This window comes from Loxodonta africana, chromosome 2 (genome assembly GCF_030014295.1).
Source record: "Loxodonta africana isolate mLoxAfr1 chromosome 2, mLoxAfr1.hap2, whole genome shotgun sequence".
Lineage (NCBI taxonomy): Eukaryota > Metazoa > Chordata > Mammalia > Proboscidea > Elephantidae > Loxodonta > Loxodonta africana.
Genome location: NC_087343.1, coordinates 197,006,090 through 197,032,903, shown reverse-complemented (window position 1 = coordinate 197,032,903; position 26,814 = coordinate 197,006,090). Strand labels below are relative to the sequence as shown.

Below are 26,814 nucleotides of genomic sequence, written 5' to 3'. Positions count from 1 at the left end.
TGACAGGGATCACAACGTAGGGTCCCAGACAGAGCTGGAGAAAGATGTAGAACAAAATCCTAACTCAGAAAGGAAGACCAGACTTGCTGGTCTGACAGAGACTGGAGAAACCCTGAGAGCATGGCCCCTGGACACCCTTTCAGCTCAATAATGGGGCCACTCCTGAGGCTTACCCTTCAGCCAAAGATTGGACAGGCCCATGGAACAAAACAAATCTAAAGGGGCGCACTAGGCCTGGGGCAGGGACTGGAAGGCAGGAGGGAACAGGAAAGCTGGTAATAGGGAACCCAGGGTTGAGAAGGGAGAGTGTTGACATGTTGTGGCGTTGTTAAGGAATGTCATAGAACAATGTGTGTACTAACTGAACAGAAACTAGTTTGTTCTGTAAACCTTCATCTAAAGTTCAATTAAAAAAAAAAAAAAAGAAATACCACAAGTAAAAAAAAATAATAATAATGGTGATTAAATTATTTATTGAAATAGCATTAGCAGGAAAAACAGCTCTATTCAGCTTTGGGCCACCAGTTTTCGGCTTTCTGGTCCACAGCCAGCTTTCCTGGAGCCTTCCAGGGACTCTTCTTGCTGGGCTGAACACAGCGATCGTTTGGATCCGGGTGGCCCGAACCATCGCTGGGGTCCCACCCAGGACAGGATCTGGGTGTGCTCCTTCTTCAACCCGACAAGGCCTGAGGAGTTGGGAGTTGTGGACGCCCTCAAATAACTGGGAATTCTGAAGTCTCCAAAGTCGTCGAGCTAGGGCTGGTGAAGCCAGAGATTGCAAAAGCCTCGCTGAGGACCAATGAGTAAGTCCAAGGCGGCGCAGGGGTTGGAACCCAGGCCTTCACCTTCAACTGCAAAAGGCAGCTCCAGAGACCGGGTCACAGGCCAGGAGCCGAGAGTGTTGCAGCGTTCGCTCGTCCAGCCCACTCGAGCGGCCCCCAAAACTACAAGTTCCAGCATGCCGGGCTTCCCATACGACCCTCGCGCTACCCGCCGGCTCAAACCCTCCTTCAACTCCCCATTGGCTCACAGGCCTAACGTGCTATTCCGTGATTTGTTGAGGCTCTTGTCGTTCGTAAAAACCCATTGCGGCGGCTGGCAGACGGGTGCCTCTGAGCCGCCAAGGAGAGGTCACACCACTTGATCACGATGGGGAATAGCTCGGCCAATAGACCTGCCACCCCTCGGCTGCGAGGCCTTGCTTTTTAACTCCCTGGCCACACCAGGGTTGGTGGGCTTCCGGCCGGAGGCCATTAGATGGGACACCGGAAGGCGGAAGTCCTAGAGCGGAAGTGGTCGTGAGAAGAGAAGAATGGCGGCGGAAGCCTGGTTTTGGCGCTGGGGCTGGGGCCGGCGGTGCCTGGGAAGGCCTGGGCTTCCCGGCCCCGGCCCTGGCCCCACTACATCTCTACTTCTTGTTTTTCTTCTTTTTCTGGGGCTGGTGACTTCAGATATAACTGATGGCAACAGTGAACACCTCAAGCGGGAGCATTCGCTCATCAAACCCTACCAAGGTGAGGCCCGAAGCGGGAATGAGTAAAGGGTGAAGGCGAGGCTGAGCAAGGTTGCGGGGGGTGCCCTTCCTGTGCGCTACCTGCCTCTGGCAAGGCCAGTCCTGGCATAGTCTCATACGCACCTGTCTATACTCGGCTCTCTGCCCGCAGGAGTCGGTTCCAGCTCCATGCCCCTCTGGGACTTCCAGGGGAGCACTATGCTCACGAGCCAGTACGTGCGTCTGACCCCTGACGAACGCAGTAAAGAGGGTTCTATCTGGAATTACCAGGTGAGTGGTTCCCAAGAGACTAAAAGTTCCGTTCAGTAAGCCCCTGCTCTCTGCCTCCCCAGCAGCGGAGACCTGAGCTTGGTTCAAAGTCTTGTTCCCTTTTACCCCCATCTTGGTCGCACCCACCAGTAATAATAATGCATATTCGATAGTTGCTATGCGTCAAGAGTTGCGTTTGACACTTTACACCCTTCTCACTTTTTCAAAAGTCATATGAGGTAAATGACGGTGTCTCCATTTTTCTAAGAAACTGATGTTCGGAGTTGAAAGTGTCTTACTCAAAGTCACACAGCCAGTAAGTAGTAGAGCTGTCTGGCTGTCTGATTCGAACCCTTCCAATAGCAGGAAGAATGGGATGAACTGTATCTTTATTGGATATTTACTTTGTATTAGGCACTGACCTTGACATACCTTATTGCATGTGATTCTCAAACAGATTTTTTGAAATAGGTGGTAGTCGTGATTTTTTACAAAGATTACACAGCTAGCGAATGGCATAAATAATATTTTAAACTCTGTCTGATTTCTGAGCACAGCACTATGCTGGGCTTCCTTCTCCTGGTCTGTGGGACAACTCCTTAGAAATAACTTGTAGGCTCAAGTGGTTGAGGATCTTGTCAGCAGTGGTGTGGGGGGCCACACTTGTGGTTAGTTCTGTTTTGACAGTGTTGTTAGCATATAAAAGTTTCAGTGACTTTTGGCCAGAGGTCAAGGAGCCTGAGGTGTCTGACCAAGGTCAGCTGCCTAATAGAATCCACATTTAGGAAATCTAGGTTAGGAAAGGAGCAAAAGGGGAGTATACTTCGACTGAGTCAGCGTGGAGTGGGACCATCTCCTGCTCCAGTCTGCCTAATCCCAATTCTTTCCACAGCCTAAGCTGTTGGCCAGTGTCTGAGTTCTCTCTATCACCTTGCTCCCTGGTCCTTTCTGGTTGACTTCCCTGCTGAGTTCTGGTAGGCAACACAAACCTACACCACCCTTCTGTTGTCTCATCTGCCTGTCCCCTTAGTGTCTTCTCTCCTTCCTGCCTTATGCCTCCTCACTGCTGCTAGGGGCATCTGTGATTACTTTTTTCAGTTTTTTCTCTGATCCTCAGAGCCTCAAGTCTCCTGGGAAGGGATAAATATGCATTATGTCTTCACAATCTGGCCCCTAGTGCCTGCGCATCTCCAGTCATTCTCTTGGTTAATTTTGTTCCAACCTGTCTGGCTGCCTTCTTGGCTCCAGGCCTCTACACTTGTTCCCTCTGTCTGGGACACTGCCTTCTGGCTCTTCATGTGTGCTTCATTCCTCTTATCTGTTAAGTCTCGGCCTCCCACTCAGAGGGTACTTCTTTAACTACCTCATCTCCTCCAAGTCACATTCTGTCACGTTATTTTGTCTTAGGGCTTTCAGATGATTTTTAAAAATAATTATGTAGCCTTGTATTTTTCATGAAAATGATTTCAGTATATAGTGCTGGAACTGTTAGAAATTGGGTTCAGCCACTAGTAACAGACACATCCAAGGCAGTGATTTAAATTATGATTGTAATAGTTTATAAAGAAAATGTTCCACATTCTACTTTGGTGAGTAGTGTCTGGGGTCTTAAAAGCTTAGAGAGCGGCCATCTAAGGTACTCCACTGGTCTCATCCCATCTGGAGCAAGGAATAATGAAGAAAACCAAAGACACAAGGGAAAGATCACTCCAAAGGGCTAATGGACCACAACTACCACAGCCTCCACCAGACTGAGTCCAGCACAAATAAGTGGTGTCCAGCTACCACCATGGGCTGCTCTGATAAGGATCACAATAGAGGGTCCTGGACAGGGCTGGAGGAAAATGTAGAACAAAATTCTAGCACGCACACATGCACGCACGACCAGACTTACTGGTCTGACAGAGACTGAAGAAACCCTGAGTATGGCCCTGGGACACCCTTTTAGCTCAGTAGTGGTCACTCCAGAAGTTCTCCCTTCAACCAAAGACTAGATGGGCTGGTAAAACAAGACTAAAGGGGCACACCAGCCCAGGGGCAAGGACTAGAAGGCAGGAGGGGACAGGAAAGCTAGTAATAGGGAACCTAAAGTGAGAAGGGGAGAGCATTGACATGTTGTGGGGTTGGCAACCAGTGTCACAAAACAACATATAAATTGTTAAATGAGAAGCTAGTTTGCTCTGTAAAACTTCATCTAAAGTACAATAAATTTGTAAAAATGGAAATATTAATAAATAAATAATGGTTGTAGGTAGCTGGTGGTTAGCATTGTTGCAGGGCTGAGAAGATTCTGTATGAACCTTCATAGAGTTCTCAGTCTGAAATAAAATTGTCTTACCTTCCTTTCCCTACCTGCACCCTCCCACTGAGCTCCAGGGCCCTTTTCTATTTGGCATTGCTGATATTCCCAGAAGGCTTGGAGTGCTTCTTATAATTGCTAAGAAAAATTGCTTGGGACTCTTAGAATTTCCTGTTTCCTCCAAACCACTGCCTCCTTCACTGGATTGGAAAGATGTTTTTTGACCTTTTTTCCTTTTTGTCCCCTCCACGCACTCCATCTGGGAGAAGCACTAAATTAGCGAACACTCAGCACCTGCTGTCTCCTGGGCAGAGATAAGACAAAGCTTCTGCAGGTGGGGGTGGAGCAGCCCACTCCACATGAAGGAGTAGCGGATGCCAGGCGTAGCCCAGAGGTGGCTGGAACTCCAGGTGCCTGACAGTGGAGGACAGGACACGCGCACAAGACACGTGCGCAGGACATGGGGAGGTTGGAGGGGCCCTATCCTGAGGGGGAATCTTATGTGGAGGCTACATCAGTGAGTGGTTTTTAAGTTTTTCCTGTTAATTTACCACCTGAAATTATATATCTCCTTGCACTTTTTAAGAAGCCTTGGTGGCACAGTGATTAAGCACTCAGCTGCTGGCTGCTAACCAAAAAGGTCAGCAGATTGAATGAACCGACCAGCTGCTCCTCAGAAGAAAGATGTGGCACTTTGCTTCCATAAAGATTCACAGCCTTGGAAACACAATGGGGCAGTTCTACTCTGTCCTATAGGGTCACTATAGCCAGGATCGACTGGATGGTGGTGGATTTTGTTGGGTTTGCATTTTTGAAAAGTTAATACCTCAAATTGTTTATCATAGTTTAAATATTTGCAAAGGATGCAGTTTCCAACATATTTTAAATATTGGCATAAAATTAAACTGTTCAACACTCGTAAATGTATTCAGTGGAATCTAAATATCATTGTAACTTGATACTCACTTTTAAGCCATGTGAATACACCCAAATTGTATATCAGTTCTGTTTTATGGAGGTTGTATTTTCATTTGACTTTCCACACAGAATTTTATTTAATGCAATATATTGAATGCTTGAAAATCTCTTACTGGTTAGCCTGTCATGTTTCTCTGCAGCTAAAATAAGTGTAATAATTTAAACTTTTTGACTTTCTTGGGATTTGAAATTAAGTGCTAATATTTTCTCCTGGATTGAGTTATTAAAATTGTTATCAATGCGTAGTTGATTAAATGTATAACATGTTACACACGTTTTGAATAATTATTATATAAAAGTACAGTTATAATGTATCTCCGTGAGATGGCTCCCCCCCCCACCCTGTATTTTGATGAGTATCATAGTCAGAATGAGACAGGGTTCAGCACCACTTCTGCTTTGTGTCTTTATAGATCTGAATGCTGAGAAACTGTGTCCACTTAAACAGGGACGTGGAGATGGAGGGAGTTTTGTTATAACAGGGGCACTCAGTAATTTGAACTTCTTTTGGTATGTAAACCCAAAATCACAAATGTTTGCTGCTGGATTGGATTAGCTGACAGGTGGATAGATCAGCCTTTGATTTTGTTGAAAGCAGAGACATGGAAGCCACCTGTCTGTACAGTGGTCCGTTAGTACCAGGTGAGTCTGATTCAGCTGGCCTGGCTCGGGCCAGGACATTGGGATTCCTGAGTGCCCTGTGAATCAGCTTTGCAGCCTGCACTTTACCTGCCTGAAGTCCTTCTGGAGCTATTTTCTATCCTGTAATCCACAGGCTTCAGTCTGGGGCACATGGGAACTTTCCAAGGCCTAGGAGCCTTGTAGGAATCGGTATTGAGGTCCTCACCTTCCCTGAGTGTTATTTCCTGCAACTGATTTCCCTGCGAACACCCTGTGGGGGAAGTGTAGGTTACCCTCCCTTGCCTCCGCTGGCAAAGGCACACCTCTCACCGCTTGAGATCTCCCCTCAGCACGTTGTTCCCAGGTGCTGGGAACTCCTGATTGTCCAAGAGACTGTTGGAAGTCTGGTTTCTGGGCTGACCTTTATATATGTGAGTTATGTTTTTTGTTTGTTTTGTTTTTTAATTTTCAAAGATATGAGGGCTTTTCTTGTTATCTTTCCTTAAATTTATGTCGGGCTTAATTGCATCATGGCCAAGGAACATACTCTGTGGTTTCAGTCCTCTGAGGTCTGTGAACTGTGAATGGTCCCTTAAGTGGTCGCCTTGTTTTGGAAATGTTCCCTGTGTGCTTGCAAAGAATGTGGGTTCTGTACTTGTTGAGCACAGTATCCTCTCAGTCAGGGTTGCTGCTTGGGTTCAGATCTTCTGTATCCTTCCAGATAATTTTGTCTGCTCATTTTTAGTAGTTGCTAAGAGAGGTGTGTTAAAACTTGTTTGTGGATTTGTCTCTGTCTTTGTAGCTCTAACAGTTTCTGTCTTATATGTTTTGAGGCTATGTTAACTCATTGCCATCGAGTTGATTCCATCTCGTAGTGACCCTATCGGGCAAAGTGGAACTGCCCCATGGTATTCCCAAGGCTGTAATCTTTACAGGAGCAGACTGCCGCATCTTTCTCCCATGGAGTGGCTGGTGGATTTGAACCATTGACCTTTTTGTTAGCAGCTCAGCATTTAACGAACTGTGCCACCAGGGCTCCTTGAGGCTGTATTAAAAAAACCAAACCTGTTGCTGTCAAGTTGATTCTGACCTATAGCAACCATATAGGACAGAGTAGAACTGCCCTATAGAGTTTCCAAGGAGCGCCTGGTGGATTCAAACTGCCCACCTTTTGATTAGCAGCCGAACTCTTAACCACTGCGCCAACAGAATTTCCTGAGGCTATGTTAGGTATATACAAAAACTTCCATTCGTTGTGTCTTTTGTCATTAAGAAGAGCCCCCTTTAAACTTTGTTATTAGTGTAGCTATACCAGCTTGCTTTTGGTCAGTGTTTGTACAGTCTTTTTCTATCCTTTTACTTTCTTTTTCCTGTTTTAGAGTTGTCCCTTATAAGCAATAGAATTAAACGGTTTTTGGGGGGAGGTGTTTTACTTATTTTAATTAAACTTTTTGTTTTGAGATAATAGTAGATTCACATGTGGTTGCGAGAAAGAATACAGAGAAATGCCATGTACCCTTAGGTTGAGTTTTCATCCAGCACGTAGCCCTTTTACATTTAATGGACTTGCCAATACTTTTGGGTTTAAATCTACCATCTGCTCTTTACTAATTGTGCCGCCTGCTCTCTGTTCATTTTTCTCTCTGATCTTCAACTCTTTTGGGTTGATTAGTTTTTATGCTGTTTTTCCTCTTCTATTAGCTTGAAACTTTTCTGCTCTTTCCCTTTTAGTGGTTACTCTCAAGTTTAAAACATGCACCCATGTTTTATCAAAGTCTGATGATAACGTGCACTTAATACCTTCTTCCTGCACAATGCAAGGATCTTAGAGCACGTTGACTCCGTGTGCCTCATGGTTGTCATTTCTTTTAATTCTTTCTATTTTAAATCACGCAAAGCCTTATGGTTTTATGCAGACAAATATTTATTCAGATTTTTGTCCTCGTGTTTAGTATATTCGCCCCTCTTCCTTTCCGAAGCTCTGGTTTTACCTCTGGATCATTTTCCTTCTCTGAAGAGTGAAAGACAGCGTGGGTCTGCTGCTGATGGAGGCGTTTAATTGTTTTGTTTGTGTGAAGTGCCTTAGTTTCACCTTCATGCTTTTATATTGTGCATTAGGGGAAAGTTTACAGAGTAAATTATATTCCCATTCGATAGTTTGTACATAAAGCGTTTCATGGCCTTGGCTTCTTTCCCCACAGTGTGTCAGCAGTCTCCCCATTTCCCACCTGGGTTCCCTGTTCCCTTTCTTCCTGATTTTCTACCTCTCCCTGCCTTCTCATCTTTGCTTTTAGGCAAATACTGCCCTTTTGATTTCCTGTAACTGATGTAAGGAGCATGTTCTTCTCGGATATCACTGTTTATTTTATGGGCTGGTCTGTTGTTTGGCTGGAAGGTGATCTCTGGGAATCACTTCAGTTCCATGTCAGAAGGGCATCTTAGGGCCATAGTTTCGGGATTCCTCCAGTCTCTGTCAGACCAGTAAGTCTGGTCTTTTTTGTGAATTTGATTTTTTGTTCTACATTTCTCTCCCACTCTGTTAAGGACCCTCTGTTGTGATCCCGGTCAGAACAGTCAGTAGTGGTAGCCAGGCACCATCTAATTCTTTTGGTCTCAGGGTCGTGTAGGCTGTGATTCATGTGTCCATTAGTCTTTTGGACTAATTGCTCCCTTGAATCTTTGGGTTTTTTTCACTCTCCGTTGCTCTGGACGGCAAGAGAGCAGTAGTTGTGTCTTAGGTGGCTACTCACAAGCTTTTAAGACCCCAAACGCTACGTACCAAGGTAGGATGTAGAACACTGTCTTTATGAACTATGTTGTGCCAGATGATTTAGATGTCCCCCGAGTCTGTGGTCCTTGGCCTTTGAGGCTAGGAATTTCATCCTGTGAGGTGTTTGGTTACCTCTAAGAGGTTTCCCTGACTAAGCCATTTGAATGCTCTATTGTCTATATTAATATATGAGGAGTAGCTACAGTCACGTATTTAGAAACATCTGCCACCAAACCTGTGTCTGTCTGTGGATACGCTCCCTTACACCCTCCCACACCTCTTAGCATATCTATCTACCTGTGTATCCGTTTGTAAATTAGTGTTTGTTAATATTATTGCTGCAAGATTGTCCATGCTGTAGTGATTATCTTAGTTGCCCTTTATTCCTGCATTCCTTCTCAGTGTCTTCCTTTGCCTTGTTCATGTGTTGACTTCCCCCGTATTGTGTATTGCCTTTCCCTTCACTAATATTAACACTAATATTAAAGTTTCTTTGATAATTTTCCCTTCCCATTCCTGGTAACCATCAAAGAATGGTTTCTTTTTTTTCTGTGTAAGTTTTTTGTTGTTACTCTGTAATAGTGGTCTCACACAATATTTGTCCTTTTGCGATTGACTTATTTCACTCAGCATACCCGTTGCTGTCGAGTCAGTTCTAACTCATAGTCCCTGTAGCATGATGTCCTCCAAATTCTTCCATGTTGTGAGATGTTTCGCAGATTTGTCATTATTCTTTATTGTTGTATAGTATTTCATTGTATGTATGTGTAATAGATTAATCCATTCATCTGTTGTTCATTTGTTAATCCCTTCATCTGTTGATGGGTACTTAGGGTGTTTCTACCTTTTTGCTACCGTGGATAATGCTGCAATGAACATGGGTGTGCATATGTCTGTTTGTGTCACAGCTCTTATTTCTTTATGACCTTCATTCTTGAAGGATGCATTTGCTAAGTATAGAATCCTAAGTTGGCTGCTCTTTCAACTCCAAATATATCCATCAATTATCTTCTTGCTCCCAGTGTTTGAGTTGAGAAGGCAGGTATCAGGCTAATTGTTGCTCCTTTGAAGGCAGTCTGTTTTTTTTTTCCCCCTTGTGGTTGTGTTTAAGATTCTGTTTTCCTTGTTTCTTCGTTCCCTCCCTCTCTTCTTCCTTTTTTATTTTATTTGATTGAGGTAAATATATATGTTACAAAACAGTTGCCATTTCAGCATTTCTTACATGTATATTAATCACGTCCATCTTGTTCAGCCATTACCACTATCCTTTTCCAAATTTTTCCCTCACTCTTAACAGCTCAGTATTCCCCAAACAATGAGCCCTTCTTTCCCCCTCTCCCCAGCCGTGATAACCACTAATAAACCTTGGTTTCTATGCATTTACTTGTTTTAGATATTTCATGTAAGTGGGATCATGCAATAGTTGTCTTTTTGTGACTGACTTATTTCATGGTGCAGAATGTTTTCAAGGTTCATCCATGCTGTAACGTGTTGGCTAGTGTTTGCAGGTCTTTCCTTCCTTTTTAATGTACCTAAATATGATTTTATAATTGTCTCCTTTGGTTCGTAGGACTTTTAAAATCTGTGGCATGATGTCTTTGAATCAGTTTGAGTAAGTTCTCAGACATCTTTTAAATATTCTTTTGCCATATTCTCTCACTTCTCATTCTGGAACTTAAAGAATATGTATCTTAGACTTTCTTAACCTTCCATTACCTACACTGCTGTGTCTTCCAGTTTTTTGTTCTCTGTGCTTCTTTCTGGATATTATGATCTGACCAAACTTTAGTTCACTAATTCTCTCTTCAGCTGTTTTTAATCTAGTGCTAAACTTATCCGTTTGCATTGTTAATTTCAGTTATTGTGTTTTTCGTTCTGGAATTTTTAGTGTAATTAAAAAAAATGTCAACCTACCAAAATTCTCAAGCTTGTCTTCTATGTCTGTTAGCATAGCAAACCAATTATTTTAAAATCCAAACGTAGCGTTCCTCTGGGCCTGTTTTCTTTTTTCTCTCTGGTTTTTGTTCTTGTCTTATCTCTTTGTATGTCTTTTTTTAAATTGTGGTGAAAATACACACACACAAATATTCGCCAATATAAACTTTCTGCATTTACAGTGTGTTGACGTTCATTACATTCATGTGCCTGGTTATTTTTGATTGTGTGCCAGATATTTGCAAAATTGTTGGTAGAAAATTTTGAAGCCCGGGCGAGTCATTTCCTCCTGATTCAGGGATTGAGAGGACTCAGTGGGGCTGCCGTCCCTGGAAGGCCTCCCTAATTCACTCTTAACTTTTGTGTTGCAGTCTTTGTGGTCCCAACCCAGAGCCTGCTTCAGCAGGCCTTCCACCTGCCTCAGCAGGACCTGGGCTCAGATTGTCCCTCTTTCCTTGAGAGCCAGTTCTTCTCACCTCTCAGTTGCCCCTTCCAGAATCTGCAAATGCTGCCAGAGCCAATGAGGTGCCAAGAGTGTGAAGGCACTGGGGTTTTACACCTCTTGCAAGCTGCCAGCTTATACCATCTGCTGGTCCTGGACTCTCAGGGCCTGGGCTGGGTCTCAGTGTCTGGGTTCCTGGTGTCCGTAATGAGGCCCAGACCACAGCAGGACCAGTGAGGCCAGTGAATCCATGAATGCATCAACCACATCACCCAGGTTGGGGCCTAATGCTTTTTTTCAATTTAAATTTTTTCTGATTATGGAAGTAATGTGTTCAGTACCCAAAATTGAAACATCGCAGACATAGAAAGTACACATTCCTCTCCCAGAGTCAGCTGCCATTAATGTGGATTCATGCACCTTAAATTTTTTTTTCTGTACATATATGTGAATTTTAGTTTTTTCATAGCATCTGCAATGTTTTGCAACTTACTTTGTCTCTCTTAGTACCATCGATATGTATTTTTAGAGCCTTATTAAGTTTTTAAATAATGTTTTTGAGGTATAATTTACATGATAAACTGCGCTCATTCTGTGAATATAATTTGATAGTTTTTTTTTTTTTTAAACCATTTCACTGTTCCTGCATTCTCTGGTAATCACTAATCTTCTTTTGTCTTGTTGAATTTACCTGTTCCAGATACCTCATGTAAGTGGAGCCATACAATCTGTGGCCTTTTATGTCTGGCATATTTCACTCAGCATAATGTTTTCTAGGTTCATCTGTGTCGTAGTATTTGTGAATACTTCACTCCTTTTTATGTTTGAATAATATTCTGTCATATGAATATGCCACATTTTGTTTCTCCATTTATTGGTTGACAAACACTTGGGTTGTTTCCACAGTTTGGCCATTGTGATTAATAATCTTTGATATCTTTATGTATAAATACTTACTGATTTGCCTCATTCTGTTAAAAAACTGCAACACCCAAATTGCCCCTGAGAAGCCTGGACCACTTCCAGTCCCACCAGTTGTTTGAGTGTTTGTTTGTTTCCCCAGATCCTTGTCCACATTGGATGTTAATAATTGTTGTGAATAACCCATTATGGATCCACAATGTCTTGTTTCCATTTGCACCTCCAGTGGGCTTTCGTCTGATTGTGTATCTGCGTATCCATCTGTAGACCTCCCCAAGTGGATTCTTACCAAAGCGCATGTCGACACCTGAGTTTTCATGTGCAGCTTCCCAGTGGGCAAGGCCAGGATGTCCCCTTGCTGTTGGCTGTGCCCAGCTCTGCTCCGGTGTTCATCGCACCAGGAGCACCCGCCTTCTCCCGCAGCACAGTAGCCCAGAGGCCCCAGCCCTTGCCTGGCACTCTTCCCCCATGTGGGCTAGACTGTGCAAGAGGCAGGAAGTGAAATAGCGAAGGGCTTGGACTTGGGAGTCAGGCAGATCTGAGTTCTGAGTTCAAGACTCAGCCTGATAGTCCTCATTTTGGAAGGCTGGCTAGAAGGGAAGAGAGGCAGTGGGAGAGTAGAAGGAACTGGTGCCTTTATAATAAAGGCCTGAGGGCAGGGTTGTAGAGAGACGTTTGAAGACAGGGTAGAAGCTTGGGATCAGACAGATCTAGGCATGAACCAAGACCATCCACTTCTCTGCTGTGTGTCGTGACCTTGGACAGTCCTTTGCCTCTGAATTTGTTTTCTGTGAAATACGTGGCTCAAACAGGGGTAGTAACCCTCCACAAGATCCCAGGGCAGGAACAGCAGGGATGGAGAGGAGACAGGGCTAACAGGGTCAGCTGGTATTGAGGAGAGAATCAAAGTGTGGCCACTAGCCAGCCCGGGAGAGGGCTGGGAGCCGGGTGGGTGGAGCCGGGGCTTCTGGTAGCCTTGGGGCCCAGTGTGGCCCCCCCCCAACCGAGAGGCTAGCTTTCAGCAGCCCCTTCCCTACTTGTTGGTTAGGGGCACTCATGACCCTGCTGCCTGGCCCTGTTTCAAGGGGTGCCCAGTGTCAGTGGGGCAGCTGGCCTGGGGCAGGGTCAGCTGCACGTGCAGGAAGGCCCTCGGGTTCTCTGAGCAACACTCTGCTCTCCCCGCAGCCCTGCTTCCTCAAGGATTGGGAGATGCATGTCCACTTCAGAGTTCACGGCGCAGGGAAGAAGAATCTTCATGGGGACGGCATTGCCTTGTGGTACACCCGGGATCGCCTCGTGCCAGGTAGAGCTGTACTGGTGCAGGAGGGCCCTGCTGGCAGGGGACTGGGGGGCGTGGGTTACACTTGGTTTTCTGCGACCCCCTAGGGTCTTCCACTTGGCACCCTCTCTTTAAGATACTGCAGCTTCTCTCAGGTAAAACCTGGGCTCTAAGGTTGGCTCTGGAAGGAATGTCTCTTAGTGAAGAAGAACTTAGTGAAGAGGAGCAGCTGATCCTGCAGCTCAACTCTGTACCCACAAATGAGCTCCCCAGTGACCTCAGCTGCGTGGTCCCTCAGGGGCCACTACCAGTTGCCATTGAATCAGTTCCGAGTTACGGTGACCATGTGTGTGTCAGAGTAGAACCGTGCTCCATAGGGTTTTCAGTGGCTGATTTTTTAGAAGTAGATTGCCAGGCCTTTCTTCTGGGGTGCCTCTGGATAGACTCGAACTGCCAACCTATTGGTTAACAGCCCAGTGCTTTAATGTTGTGTGTCACCCAGGGATTCTAGCATGCACTAATGCTTTTAGTTCTTTGGCCTGGTCCTGACCCCACAATTCGCCCTGCATGTGTGTGGCACAGGAAGGAGATCAAGGGAAATGAACTCAGATTGTACATGTGGGGAGAGCTTGGCTTAGAGCAAACCAGTGGGCTCTTGGCCTGTATACTAGCTAAGAATGGTTCTTACCATTCTACCACTTTAAAGGCTTATTTAAAATAAAGGCAAAAACCAAGGAAGGCTGTGTAACAGACCATCTGTGGCCCACAAAGTGTAAACATTTCCTGTCTAGCCTGTCACAGAAGAAGTTTGCTGATCCTAGTTTAGAGCTGGGGCTTCCTCTGTAGGGGTCCTTCCGGAGTGTCCACCAGCTTTTCGTGGGCAGTGTACGCCCTGGTCCCCTGATGCTCTCCTCAGGCACATGGCTTCAGATCTGGGTCTTCTTGGCATGGCCCCTCTCTTCTCTGGTTGGGTGACTAGTGGATTGATCTTTCTTCCCTACCCCACTGGTGTTACTTTACTGTTCAGGTACCCATGAGGTAACTCCTATTTATCCCAGAATGAGAGCATTTCCTGACCATTCCAGGGCCTGTGTTTGGAAGCAAAGACAACTTTCACGGCTTAGCCATCTTCCTGGACACATATCCCAACGATGAGACCACCGAGGTAGGCCCTGCTCTCCCTGCAGAGCAGGAAAGGAAGGCCCGGGTAGTTGGCTTGGGGCAGGGAGACTGGGACTTGTCCCGGAGCCTCCAGGTCCCAGGATGGTGGATGTCCTGCTGGCTCCCCAGGCCAGGCTGGTGGTGGAATAACCAGTGTCTTGGTCCCAGCGCGTGTTCCCGTACATCTCGGTGATGGTGAACAATGGCTCCCTGTCCTACGACCACAGCAAGGATGGGCGCTGGACGGAACTGGCGGGCTGCACGGCTGACTTCCGCAACCGGGACCATGACACCTTCCTGGCTGTGCGCTACTCCCGGGGCCGCCTGACGGTGAGCAGGCTGTGGGTGGGGGTGCAGGCTTAGGCTCTGGGCAAGGGCTGAGGGCGTGGTGGGCTTGGGCTGTGGGTGTACGTGACCTGCCGGCTACTGCAGGTGATGACTGACCTGGAGGACAAGAACGAATGGAAGAACTGCATCGACATCACTGGAGTACGCCTGCCCACCGGCTACTACTTCGGAGCCTCGGCTGGCACTGGCGACCTGTCTGGTGAGTGGTGGGCCGAGCAAGGCGTTCACTTTGTCTTCATCTTTTCTGGTCTAGCAGGAGCTCAAGAACTTTCTTCATGGAGCTTTTGTACTCACCAGTGTTCCTCCTCTCCGTCCCGTTGTCTGAATGTTGGAGTGCCCCAGGCCTTAGTCCTTGAGCAATCCTTGGCAGTCTTCTCCGATCTTTTGGAGATAACAGAAAAAAACCCCAACTAGTTGCCGTCAAGGTGACTCCGACTCTTGGCGACCCCATGTGTGTCAGGGGAGAATTGCCTTCTACTCTGGTTTTCAATGGCTGCAACCTTTCAGAAGTAGATCACCAGGCCTTTCTTCTAGGGCACTTTTGGGTAGACACAAACCTCCAACCTTTCGGTTAACAGCTGAGCACTTAACTGTTTGCACTACCAGAGACTCTGTCTTTAGGAGATACCCCCCCCCCAAAAAAAAAAAAACTAAGCCTGTTGCCATTGAGTTGATTACGACTCATAGCGACCCTATAAACCAAAAAACCAAACCCGTTGCTGTCAAGTCAATTCAGACTCATAGGTCGCTTGTCACTGTGATATGAGCGACCCTGTAGGACAGAGTAAAACTGCCCCATAGTGTTTCCAAGAAGCAGCTGGTGGATTTGAACTGCTGATCTTTTGGTTAGCAACCAAGCTCTTAACCACTGCGCCACTAGGGCTCCAATCTCAACCCTGTAGACTCAGACCTATATCTCTGGCCCAGACCTGTGTATCCACCAGCCAACTCAACACCTCTGCTTGGATATCCAAGACATCTCAGATTTAAGTCCATCAGTGAAGATGCGATCTTGCCTGCCAACGAAGATGTAAATGGTACCACCGTCCTTCTAGTGGCTCAGGCCAAAAAACCTTGATGTCATTCTGGACTCTTTTTTTTTTTTTCTCACATGCCACCTCTAATCCAGTAACAAGTCCTGTGGCCCTGTTTTGGTGGTATATCAGACCCTGCTCTCCACCCCGCCTCCCCACCACCCACGCCCCTCTCTCACTTTTCCATTCTGCTTCCACGCAAGCCCCACAGTCTGCCCAGCATCGGAGCAGTGATCTCATTAAAACTTGAGCAGACCTTGTCAATCCTCTGCTCAGAACTCTGGGGTCTCCCTGACTCACTCAGAGTAGAAGCCACAGGCCCTGTGTGCTTGCCCCCGACCCTCCGTCCCCTTTGTGTGGGCGGTGCTCACTGTGCTCTTTGTTTCACTGCTGCCCCACCCCTGCAGGCCTCTGCACTTGGAATCATGCCCTTGTCTCCCCAAGTCTTTACTCACATGTCACTTTCTCAGGGAGCCTTCCTTGACTCCCCCTATCCCTGCACGCTCCCCATCACCTTTTCTGGCTTTCTTTTTCTTCATAGCACTTACCATCTTTGAATCTACCACATAATTCATTTTTATAGCTGGAGATAGAAAACCAAAAGGGAAGAACACAGTCAGCGTTTCTCAGACTGAAAGAACCGAAGAAAAAAATTCAAGCCTCGAGTTGAAATAGTGAAGGATTCTATGGGGAAAATACTAAACGATGCAGGAAGCATCAAAAGAAGATGGAAGGAATACACAGAATCATTATACCAAAAAGAATTAGTCGATGTTCAATTGTTTCAGGAGGTAGCATGTGATCAGGAACCGATGGTACTGAAGGAAGAAGCCCAAGCTGCACTGAAGGCATTGGTGAAAAACAAGGCTATAGGAATTGACAGAATACCAACTGAGATGTTTGAACAAATGGATGCAGTGCTGGAAGTGCTGACTTGTCTATGCCAAGAAATTTGGAAGACAGCTACCTGGCCAACCGACTGGAAGAGATCCATATTTATGCGTTTTCCCCAGAAAGGTGATCCAACCCAATGGACAACTTTTCAAACTATCATTAATATCACATGCAAGTAAAATTTTGCTGAAGATCGTTCAAAAGAGTCTGCAGTAGTATATTGACAGGGCACTGCTAGAAATTCAGGCTGGATTCAGAAGAGGACATGGAACCAGGGATATCATTGCTGATATCAGATGGATCCTAGCTGAAAGCAGAGAATACCAGAAGGATGTTTACCTGTGTTTTATTGACTATGCAAAGGCATCTGACTGTGTGGATCATAACAAATTATGGATAACATTGCAAAGAATGGGAATTCCAGAACACTTAATTGTGCTCATGAGGAGCCTTTACATAGATCAAGAGGCCGTCGTTCAGACAGAACAAGGGGATACTGCCTGGTTTAAAGTCAGGAAAGGTGTGTGACAGGGTTGTATCCTTTCACCATACCTGTTCAGTCTGTATGCTGAGGAAATAATCTGAGAAGCTGGACTATATGAAGAAGAACGGGGCATCAAGATTGGAGGAAGACTCATTAAGAGCCTGCATTACGCAGATGACACAACCTAGCTTGTTGAAAGTGAAGAGGACTTGAAGCATTTACTAATGAAGATCAAAGACCACAGCCTTCAGTATGGATTGCATCTCAACATAAAGAAAACAATAATTTGCACAACTAAACCCATAAGCCACCTCATGATAAATGGAGAAAAAAATTGAAATTGTCAAGGATTTCATTTTATTTGGATCCACAATCAACACCCATGGAAGCAGCAGTTAAGAAATCAAAAGACATTGCATTGGGTAAATCTGCTGCAAAGGACCTCTTTAAAGTGTTGAAGAGCAAAGATGTCACCTTGAAGAGTAAGGTGAGCCTGACCTAAGCCATGGTATTTTCAATCACGTCATACGCATGTGAAAGCTGGACAATGAATAAGGAAGACGGAAGAAGAATTGATGCCCTTGAATTGTGGTGTTGGTGAAGAATATTGAATATACCATGGACTGCCAAAAGAACCAACATATCTGTCTTAGAAGAAGTACAATCAGAATGCTCATTGGAAGCAAGGATGGTGAGACTGAGTCTTACATACTTTGAACATGTCAGGAGGTATCGGTCCCTGGAGAAGGACTTCATGCTTGGCAAAGTACAGGGTCAGCAGAAAAGAGAAAGACCCTAAACGAGATGGACTGACACAGTGGCCGCAATGATGAGTTCAAGCATAACAACGATTGAAAGGATGGTGCAGGACTGGGCAGTGTTTCATTCTGTGGTACATAGGATCACTGTGAGTCGGAACCGACTCAATGGCGCCTAAAAACAACAACGTAATTTATTGTACTGGCTCTGTCCCCCCACTTAATCCTAAGCTCTACAAAGTCAGGGATCTGTCTTGTGTCCTGCTGCAAACCCATGGCCTGCGAGAGTGCCTGGTCCCAGCAGCTGCTCAGGAAGCCCTGGCTGCCGCCAGCCTGTGCAGGCCTCACTGGCTCGCAGGCTGCGTGGCTCTTGTCTCTTGGCTCTGGTCCTCCGTCCTCTCCCTCAGGTCCTCAGAAGGCACCAGGCCCAGGGCCAACTTCTGCTGAATAGAATTGGGGAAGGATATGGAGGACCAGCCAGAGGGCCTTTTTTCCTCAGAATGGGCCTTTTCAGCACCTCCCACCACAGAGATGCCTGGGTCCACCTAGTCCTCCGGATGTCTGTGACTTGGGGGTTTTGTTTTGTTTTGAAGTTTTTAATATGGACGCTTTAATTATACACCCCAGAGAGGAGTGGTGTGATGCAGCCCCTGTCTTGGCACCAGCTCCTGCCGGCCTGTTTTGTCTCTGGCTTTACCATAACCTGTCCCTCCGTGCCACTCATGATTCTTGAGTCCCCTCAGGCAGTATGTGGGCATGTGTCTTCTGAGGTTGTTGGTGGGGACAGAACTGGATCTGTGGCAAACCAGTGCTCTCAGTGGCTGGTGGAGGAGCCAGTGAAGGAGGACAAAGAGTCCATGAGAATAGTCGTATCTGACATTAATCTGGTCCTGGCGATCTGCTTTGTCAGTGGGGCAATTAGCTATTGAAAACCCTGAGGTGCACAGTTGGACTCTGACTCACATGGGGTCACCGTGAGCTGGAGTCAACGTGACAGCGCCTGGTGGGGTGGTCGTAACCTTGATTGGAGCGTGGTCAGGTACCAGCTAGATTACGTGTAGTCACTTAACGTGCCATTCGTAGTGGTTTATTTCCCTTTTTACAAAAATAAGAATACTGAGAATTTGAGAGATAAAGGGATTTGCCCAAGATTATACATGCAGGAAGTGGCAGAGCTGAGATATGAACTTGGGTCTGACTCCAAAGCTGGTGCTTCCCGCCCATGCCCACTTGAAGCCTCTCGGGACTGTGTGCACTTGGCTGTCGGACACCACTGGGCTCTGCCTCCACTCTGGCTGCCAAACCCTGTTGTTTAGGTTTTCCCTTTTCCAGGCTCCAGATATTCTTTCTTTAACAGGCCTTTCTTCAGGTTCCAGTCAGTCAGCTTACCTTGTAGCTGGAGTCAGGCTGGCCTGGACCCTCATCTTGGTTCTGGGCATCAACTTCCTCATCTGTGAAATGGGTGATCAATTCGTGTTAAGCTTCCCCTTTGGAGGTTCTTTCCTGCCCATACAGATTGAAGCTGGGGCTTTCCCAAGTCTCAGGTACAATCACTGACCACATACTGGGGGTGGGCCCCATAGCCAGCTGCTGAGCGCTTGTCTGCATCCCAGGCACCAGTCTCTGTGGCTGGAGCTTCTGTCACCACTTCCCCTACGAGGATCAGGCTCTTCACCAGTCATTGAACAATTGTGCTGGCTCTTAACTGGTTCCTGTTTCTGAGTACACACATTCTGCCAGGCAGTGTACCTTCCACATTACATTGACTTTCTCATTTACTCGCCATGACAACCATGCAAAATGGAAATGGTTGTTTTTGGTTGCCATTGGGTAGGTTCCAACTCTGGACAACCCCATGAGTGCAGGGTAGCACTGCTCCGTGGAGTTTTCAAGGCTGTGACCTTGCAGAAGCAGATCACCAGGCCTTTCTTCTGAGGTGCATCTGGGTGAGTTTGGAACTGCCGATTCTTTAGCTAATAGTCAAGCACTATTATCACCCTCATTTTACAGATGAGAAAACCAAGTGTCAAGGAAGGAAGCTGACTTGGGGTTTAGACGCAAGTCATTTTGATTATAAAGCTCTTGCTGTTTTCTCACCACCTTGCCCCTCCCTCGTTTCTTATTGCTGAGTCCTGGAGGTAGTCCTGCCCTGGGACACTGTCCCGCGCTCCCCTGGGTACAGCCAATCCTGTGGCCAGGGCAGCAGCTTCTCCTTTGGGAGGGTTCTGGGCCATGTGCGCAAGGCTGGCTCCAGGCTCACGGCTGGCTTGCTCGGTCCTGCAGACAATCATGACATCATCTCCATGAAGCTGTTCCAGCTGATGGTGGAGCACACCCCTGATGAGGAGAACATCGACTGGACCAAGATTGAGCCCAGTGTCAATTTCCTCAAGTCTCCCAAAGGTATGTATGTGCTCCCGTCACGCCCATGGGGCTGGGTGCTGAGTGTGTGGCAGGGATGAGGCTGGTGCAGTGTGAGCTTTGTGGCCCAGTCAGTGCTGCCCTTGCCTGGTCTCAGGGCCCTTGGGTTAGCCCTGCCCCGAGCGCCTGGTGAGTTCAGCACCGGTGAGGTTTGAAGAATCGAGTGCAGCAGAAGGAAATATTCTCTGAGTCTGTCCATGAGGACATCTCTGCTGTGTGATTTCTGTCGGGATAAACAGCGAATCAGTGGGTGTCTGGACCCCTGGAGGTGCTTCTCCTGTGCTAGGTAGAGTGACACCAGCCTGCTGCATGAGGTCACATGCTGGGCCCTTTGATGCCACATGTGCATCATCCAGCGACCTCAAATGGGTACTCTCCATTTTAGGGAGGAGGGAATGGAGCAATCTGCAAGTTTCCTCAGCCTGAAAGTGGCAGAGGCAGGATCTAAACTTGGGCTTCTGCAACCCTAAAGCCTGGACTTTTCCCACGGCGCTGACTAGCCCCCACCCTGCCTTCACAGCAGAAGCTCTGGTGGAGAGATAGGCTCATTTGTAGAGAGTCAGCCCCAAAACCAGACTCATGCCTGTGGGGGTGGGGGGGCAGACGCACAGGCTCTGTTGGGGTGGGGAGCACTGGGGCCTCACCCCAGCCCACGGCCACTGTGTGGAGTGAGCCCGACGTGGTCAGGGCCTTCTGATTTTTAGAAGCCAGAATTCAGCATTTTCTGTGACATCTCACTTTTTTAAGGTTCATACTGTTTTTGAACTTTTTGGGGACCAAGTAGATCATGCCGTGGACCGCCTTTTGTAACCTTGAGGGTTTTTGTCTGCAGAGTGAAGATATCATCTGCCTTGACTCATGACCCATCCATTCCTTCAGCAGGTGTTTCAAAGCTTCTACTCCCACTGAGCCATGTGCTGGGCTCTGGAGACACGGCCTCAGTCTAGTGACTGAGGCGGAGCAGGGGATAGAGGGGCTGGGGGCGCGCCCAGAGGCCAAATGGCCTGCTGGAGAGGCGCCATCACCAGGCATGTCCTGGTTCAGCGAGTGATGTTTCTATAGCTGTGCAAGGCAGGAAGATGCTGGGCTGAGAGACTTGAGTGGGCCAGCAGCCTGCCGGGAGTCCAGTTTTGAAGGCAAGGACAATGCAGAAAGGCTTCTGTGAGGCCTTCTAGGCAAGGGAGCAGCATGGACAGAAGCTGAGAGGAAGGCTGGAGGGAGGACAGAGCTGGAGAGGGAGGCAGATGGAGGACCAGGCACAGGCTGCACAGGAAGATGGACTGAGTTCAGACCCTGCTCCTGTGTGCATGGCCTCATGAACTCGGAAAGTCCATTTCCTTCCCCAGCCTCTCTACAAGGAGATCACCATGTCCCTTCCCTGGGTCACTAGTATCCCATGAGATGCCATGTGTGACAGGGCTGGTGCTAAGGAGGCTCAGGCCTTGGGCTTCCCATAGGCCAAAAAAGGGCGGGGTATATCTAGGTGTTAGTGTGGCTGGAGCAGAAGTATGGCTGCTGGTACTCAGGGCCTGGGAGACCCCCAGGAGGCCATTTACAGCCTTCTGCCAGGGTCATTTTTCTTCTGTGGACCTCAGGCCACTGTATGGGGTAGTGGGGGTGCTTATAAGAGCAGCCTCCTCGTCCCCCATGTGGACTGAGACTCCCAGACAGCCCAGGAGTCTCTCGTTTCAGCCAGCTTCTTGAAGCACAAGCCCCCGACCTCCATTCTGGGCACCTTGGTCCCAGCAGGCTTGTCTCTTCCCCCACTCCCCTGCCTTCACTGGGGAGTGAGGGCTGGGCAGAGGCAGGTTAACCCAACTCTCCTGCCCCTGGTGGTGGCTGTGGGCAAGACACGGGGCCCTCGCACACGCCTGCACAGTGGGTGTGTGGCCCTGCCTGAGCTTGGTGCCCACGGCACACGTGTGCTCTGTCCTGTCCCTGCTCCTGGAACCGGCGGCCTGGGAGGGCGGAGATGTCCGCCCCGCTTTGCTGTTTCAGCCTCCTCTCCTTTCTCCCTCAGACAACGTGGACGACCCCACAGGGAACTTCCGTGGTGGGCCCCTGACGGGGTGGAGAGTGTTCCTGCTGCTGCTGTGTGCGCTCCTGGGCATCATAGTCTGCGCCGTGGTGGGGGCCGTAGTGTTTCAGAAGCGGCAGGAGCGGAACAAGCGTTTCTACTGAGCAAGCGCATAGGGCGCTTGGCTGGGGATGGGCCTGCCTTGGGCCTCAGGCACTAATGTGAACTTTTTTTTACTTCGATTGTAAAAGAAAAACAAGACAACCTTATTTCTTAACTGTTTCAAAGAAATAATTAAAGTATTTTCTTACATTTTGCTTCTTGCCCAGCCAGGACAGGTGGCAGGGCTGGGGAGTAAGATTTTGGCATCCCCACAGCTGGCAGCAGGGAGCCCCCTCCCTGTTGCTGGCATCTCAGGACAGAGAGGCCTGGGGTATGGGCCGGAGCTGGATGTGACCCTGCAGGACTTTGACGGGGCCTCCTCGGGACACCAGCCCTCATTCCGTTTGTGGTGTGGTGTGTGTGGCCGCACAGAGGCCCAAGTTGGGGGACCTGGGCTTTTCTTTTCACCCTCTGAGCTTCTTTTCAAGGCAGGCCGTGGAGTGGGGGGAGAGGAGGAGCACTCAGTGGGGCCGAGTGGGCCCCTTTGATAAAAATAAAGTGAATTACCCAAACTCAGTGTGTAACTGTCCTGAGGGCTCACCTTTCTTTCTCTTCTGATGATGTCCAGCTGGCTGGTGCCGGCAGTGCTCAGCCTTGCCTCGTCTGGCCTGCACACAGCCCCCAAGGTAGGTACTATGGGACCCCCATTTCCCAGGTGGGGACACCATGGCTCTTGGAGGTCAAGCAAAACCTGCCTGGTGTTACACAGCACTGGTGTGGAGAGGACAGACCCAGATGGCCTGCCCCTCGCCCTGGGCTGTCTCTGTGCCATCACTAGGTGCTCCGCGTATCTGGGTGAGAGGACCTGGTGTGGGAGGTGTGGAGTACTACGCAGAGGGCTCAAGGCCAGGACGCGGGGGAAGTGACAGGGAGCTCTGGGGTGATCTGGAGGGGCTGAGGGACAGGAGGGCAGACTGGAGTCAGTAGTGATGTTTGAGTTGCCTTGGGGAGAAAGATGGTACCAGGGGTGGGAGCAAACCAGCAACTGACAGGGAAGGGCCGTGATTGGCAGTGCCCAGTCCTGCCGTTGTCAGCCCAGAGCTGCCCAAGCTTGGGTCCTGTTTCTGTCCCTCCTTCAGCACCTCGCAGAGTTGATGGTCCCTCCTCTTCAGCGTCTCCTTCCCATTCACGGCTGAATAACATGTGAGTCTCCCATCTTAACAGCAAAAGCAAAACCTTTTCTTTTCGAGCCAGGCTTTTTTGTAATTAATATTATCAAATAGAAAAAAAAAGTCTCATAAAAATTCGGTAGAAGTACACGAAGTGAAGAGTAAACATTTATTTTCTCTCACTTCTTCCGTCTCACTCTGGAGCTCTTCGTTCATCTACCCCGTCTCCTGTATCCTTCGTAATGTGCTCTGTGCACGCACAGAAATTCCTCTCTCAAATCAGGCGAGATTTCAAAAGATTGAACATGAGTTCACGGTGACTGTGAGGCTTCAACTGTGTTTCCTTCACGTGGATCTGTGAGCCTGAAGAGCAAACATGGTCCTCCTTACTGAAATATTTTATTGATCACTTTCAGTTTCTTGAAGAAACAGCCAACACTGAGTGCTTACTGTATGCCAGGCATCGTTCTATGCGGTTGACGTGTATGAGTTCATTTAGCCCAACATTTACCTGCATGGGTACTAGAAATGCCTTGGGATGGGCAGCTCCCGCCTCCCCTCTGAATGCTGAGGCCCAGAATCTGGAGCTTTCCAAGGCTGCTGCAGCCTTTCCTCAGTGCCACACTCCCTACACATAGCCTTAAGATTTTGGCTCTCACTAGGCCTTCCCTGAGTTCCTGAGTCATTTAGGCAAGCTGGCCTCTCGACCCTGTGGTTCTCAAACTTGGTTGCATGTTAGCATCATCTGGGAACTAAACAGAGCTGCCTCGTTCTCAGATTCTGGGGCAGTCAGTTGGGGAGCCTGGCCAATGGCATTTTCCAGAGCTCCTTGGGTGGCTCTGATGAGCAGCCTGGCTGGAGAGCCAGTGGCATTAGACAGGATTAGTCTGCGCAGAGATGGAAGCTGTCATGCTGTCTGTCCTTGGTGGGCAGGCTGGTACCCCTTCCCACTGGGACACAGTCTTGTTTGCCCCCAGAAGTCAGTAGCTTCAAAGTTCACACCTAGAGGTGCTTCCGTGGGAGGTCAGTTGTGAGCTTTTTGCATTCTCACACACAGGACCGTCATGTACCCACTGCTCTTGCTGTGTGTTTAAAAAATGGAATTATTGTACCATCTGAAAGTTAAATATAAATGTATATCCATGTACCTGCTATGCAATGTAAGAAATAAAACTTTGCCACACATGTGGATCCTTGGTACCTTCTTTAAACGCTGTCAAATCTGGCCTTTTATGAGTTTTTTAACATTTCACCACGGAGGAATATATCCCTAAATACAGTGTTGTTTTGCATTTTTAAAACCTGTAGATGGTATTCCTTAACCTCTGAAGCTCAACACTGCATGTTCACATCCACTGGATGACTCAAGACGGGCCTTTCTCGCTGTTGGGTTTTGTTGTGTGAACGTGCCGCAGTTCACCCACTCTGCTCCTGATGGACTTTCAGGTGCTCCCAGTTTTTTGCTGTTAACGCAATGCTGCTCCAGGCGTTCTGGAACGTGGCTTCATGCACAAAGGTGCCGGAATTGCTGGGTTGTAACTTACCACACAGCCTCAGCTTTACTAGCTGTTGCCAAGCTCCTGTCCAAAGTGAGTTTTATCAGTTTTACTCCTGTATCGAGTGCTCTGCCACCCAGTTCCTAACCCAAGGTGTTGTCAGAGATATTTGACAATCACATGGCTGGAAACTGTTCTTCCTTTCTCTACTATTTGGATTTAGGATCTTTTTGTTTATTGGTCATTTGTGTTTCCTTTTTGATGGTTTACTTTTTGCCCCTTTTTCTTAGTGATAGGAGCTCTTTCATGGTGGTCCTTGGTCGCATGCATTGCAGAGACCTCCCAGTACAGCTTGTCTTTTGGCTTTTCTAGTGTCGTTTGATGTCCGTTCTACAGTCTATTGTCAGATTTATTCATCTTTTCCAAAGTTTGTTTTTTCCTAAAAGTTTAAAATTTTTGCTTTTCAAATTTAGCAGCGAATCTCCCTGGAATTAATTTTTGTGTAGGGCGTGATGTAGGGACTCGGTTTTCCCTGCTGTGGGTAACCAGTTGTGCCAGCACCATTTATTGAAGAATCCATCTTCCTGTCCCTGAACCACAGCACCACCTGAGGCCTGGGCAGCACCCACTCCTAAGACTGCTGCCTTGCTTACCTCCTCCTCTTTGGAGGCTGGAGGGCTAAATGTTTAGCTGGACTTCCCAGCTCCTTCTGAACAAAGGTGGCCATGTGACAGCTGTGGCGGACGAGACCTAGAGGCATATGCTGAGGAGGCTCTGGGATCGGTTTTGGTTCCCCAAAGAAAAACTTGTCAGACGGCAGCTGGAGTGGCCGTTTGCCCGTCCCCAGCTTCCCACCTGGGATGTGGAGGTGACCCCTGGGGGTGCAGAAGCAGGAGCCGCCTGTGATCACAGGGGAAAAGAGGAGCTCAAGGGAGCATGGGTCTTTAGTGATGTCTGAGGTGCTGCCCCAGCCTGGACTGCCTGCAGCTGGATGTTTATGTGAGAAAAATAAACCTTATGTGTTTAAAGGACTGAGTCTCGTTTTCTGCTGTTTGTTGCCAAAAATAGCCCTGACTGTCTGCCAGTGTGTATGTAATAACATTACTTTTCTTCCTTTCATGCACGGCTCCTGGACTCCACCTAAGACTCGCCAGTTCCTCAGGTTGACTCTGCAGTCAAGATTCATACTGTTTGGACTAAGACTATGTCTGTCTTCTGAACCTTGTGAAGATTTATAAGCCCCCTCGAAGTAACTGAAGCTTAGGAGACATCACACCCAATCACCTCTTCCCATGTCTTCCGACAACTGCAGGCAGGAGGAGGGGCAGTCCCAACACATACAAGACCAAAAAGTTTTCTGTAGTCTGGAGAAGTGGCCACTTACATATTTCACCTGTCTTAATATATGATAAAAGATTAAAAAAAAAAAAAGTCTATTCCAACTCATGGCAACCCTGTGTGTATCAGAGTAGAACTGTACTCCACAGGGTTTTGAATGGTTAATTTTTTGGAAGCAGATTGCCAGGCCTTTCTTCCGAGGCACCTCTGGGTAGACTCAAATCTCCAACCTTTCAGTTAGCAGTCAGAACACATTAGCCATTTGCACCACCCAGGGACTCCTACAATAATGTGGAACTAATAACTGGAGCGATTCTCCAGAGCATTGGGTACTAAAGCCCAGGTCTTCGAAAACACTGTTGTTCTGCTTTCTAGTCTCCAGAAGGTTGGAGGCAACAAGCAAATGATTGGCATAGGTTAGACTACGTTCGTTTCTCAGAGTGGGGTTCATGAGTCCATGAGTCATGAGGCCTGGTTCTGGTCCACACTTCAGGCCCACTGAACCGAATTGCTGGGAGCAGGGCACATGCCTGTATTTTAAAAACACGCTCGAAGGGATTCTTATGCATACCGAAGGTTGAGGCT

The 26,814-nt window shown here is 47.7% G+C and overlaps 1 protein-coding gene across 1 annotated transcript; it reads left to right on the top strand.

Moving 5' to 3' along the window:
• The first annotated feature begins 1,100 nt into the window (after positions 1-1,100).
• LMAN2 (lectin, mannose binding 2) lies at positions 1,101-26,304 on the top strand. The gene is made up of 8 exons (XM_003404687.4): positions 1,101-1,514; positions 1,665-1,783; positions 12,914-13,031; positions 14,093-14,172; positions 14,337-14,498; positions 14,601-14,715; positions 19,970-20,089; positions 22,128-26,304. Exons 1-8 carry the CDS (start codon positions 1,313-1,315, stop codon positions 22,286-22,288), a joined length of 1,077 nt encoding a protein of 358 aa, XP_003404735.1. The 5' UTR covers positions 1,101-1,312; the 3' UTR covers positions 22,289-26,304.
• Positions 26,305-26,814: the final 510 nt, after the last annotated feature.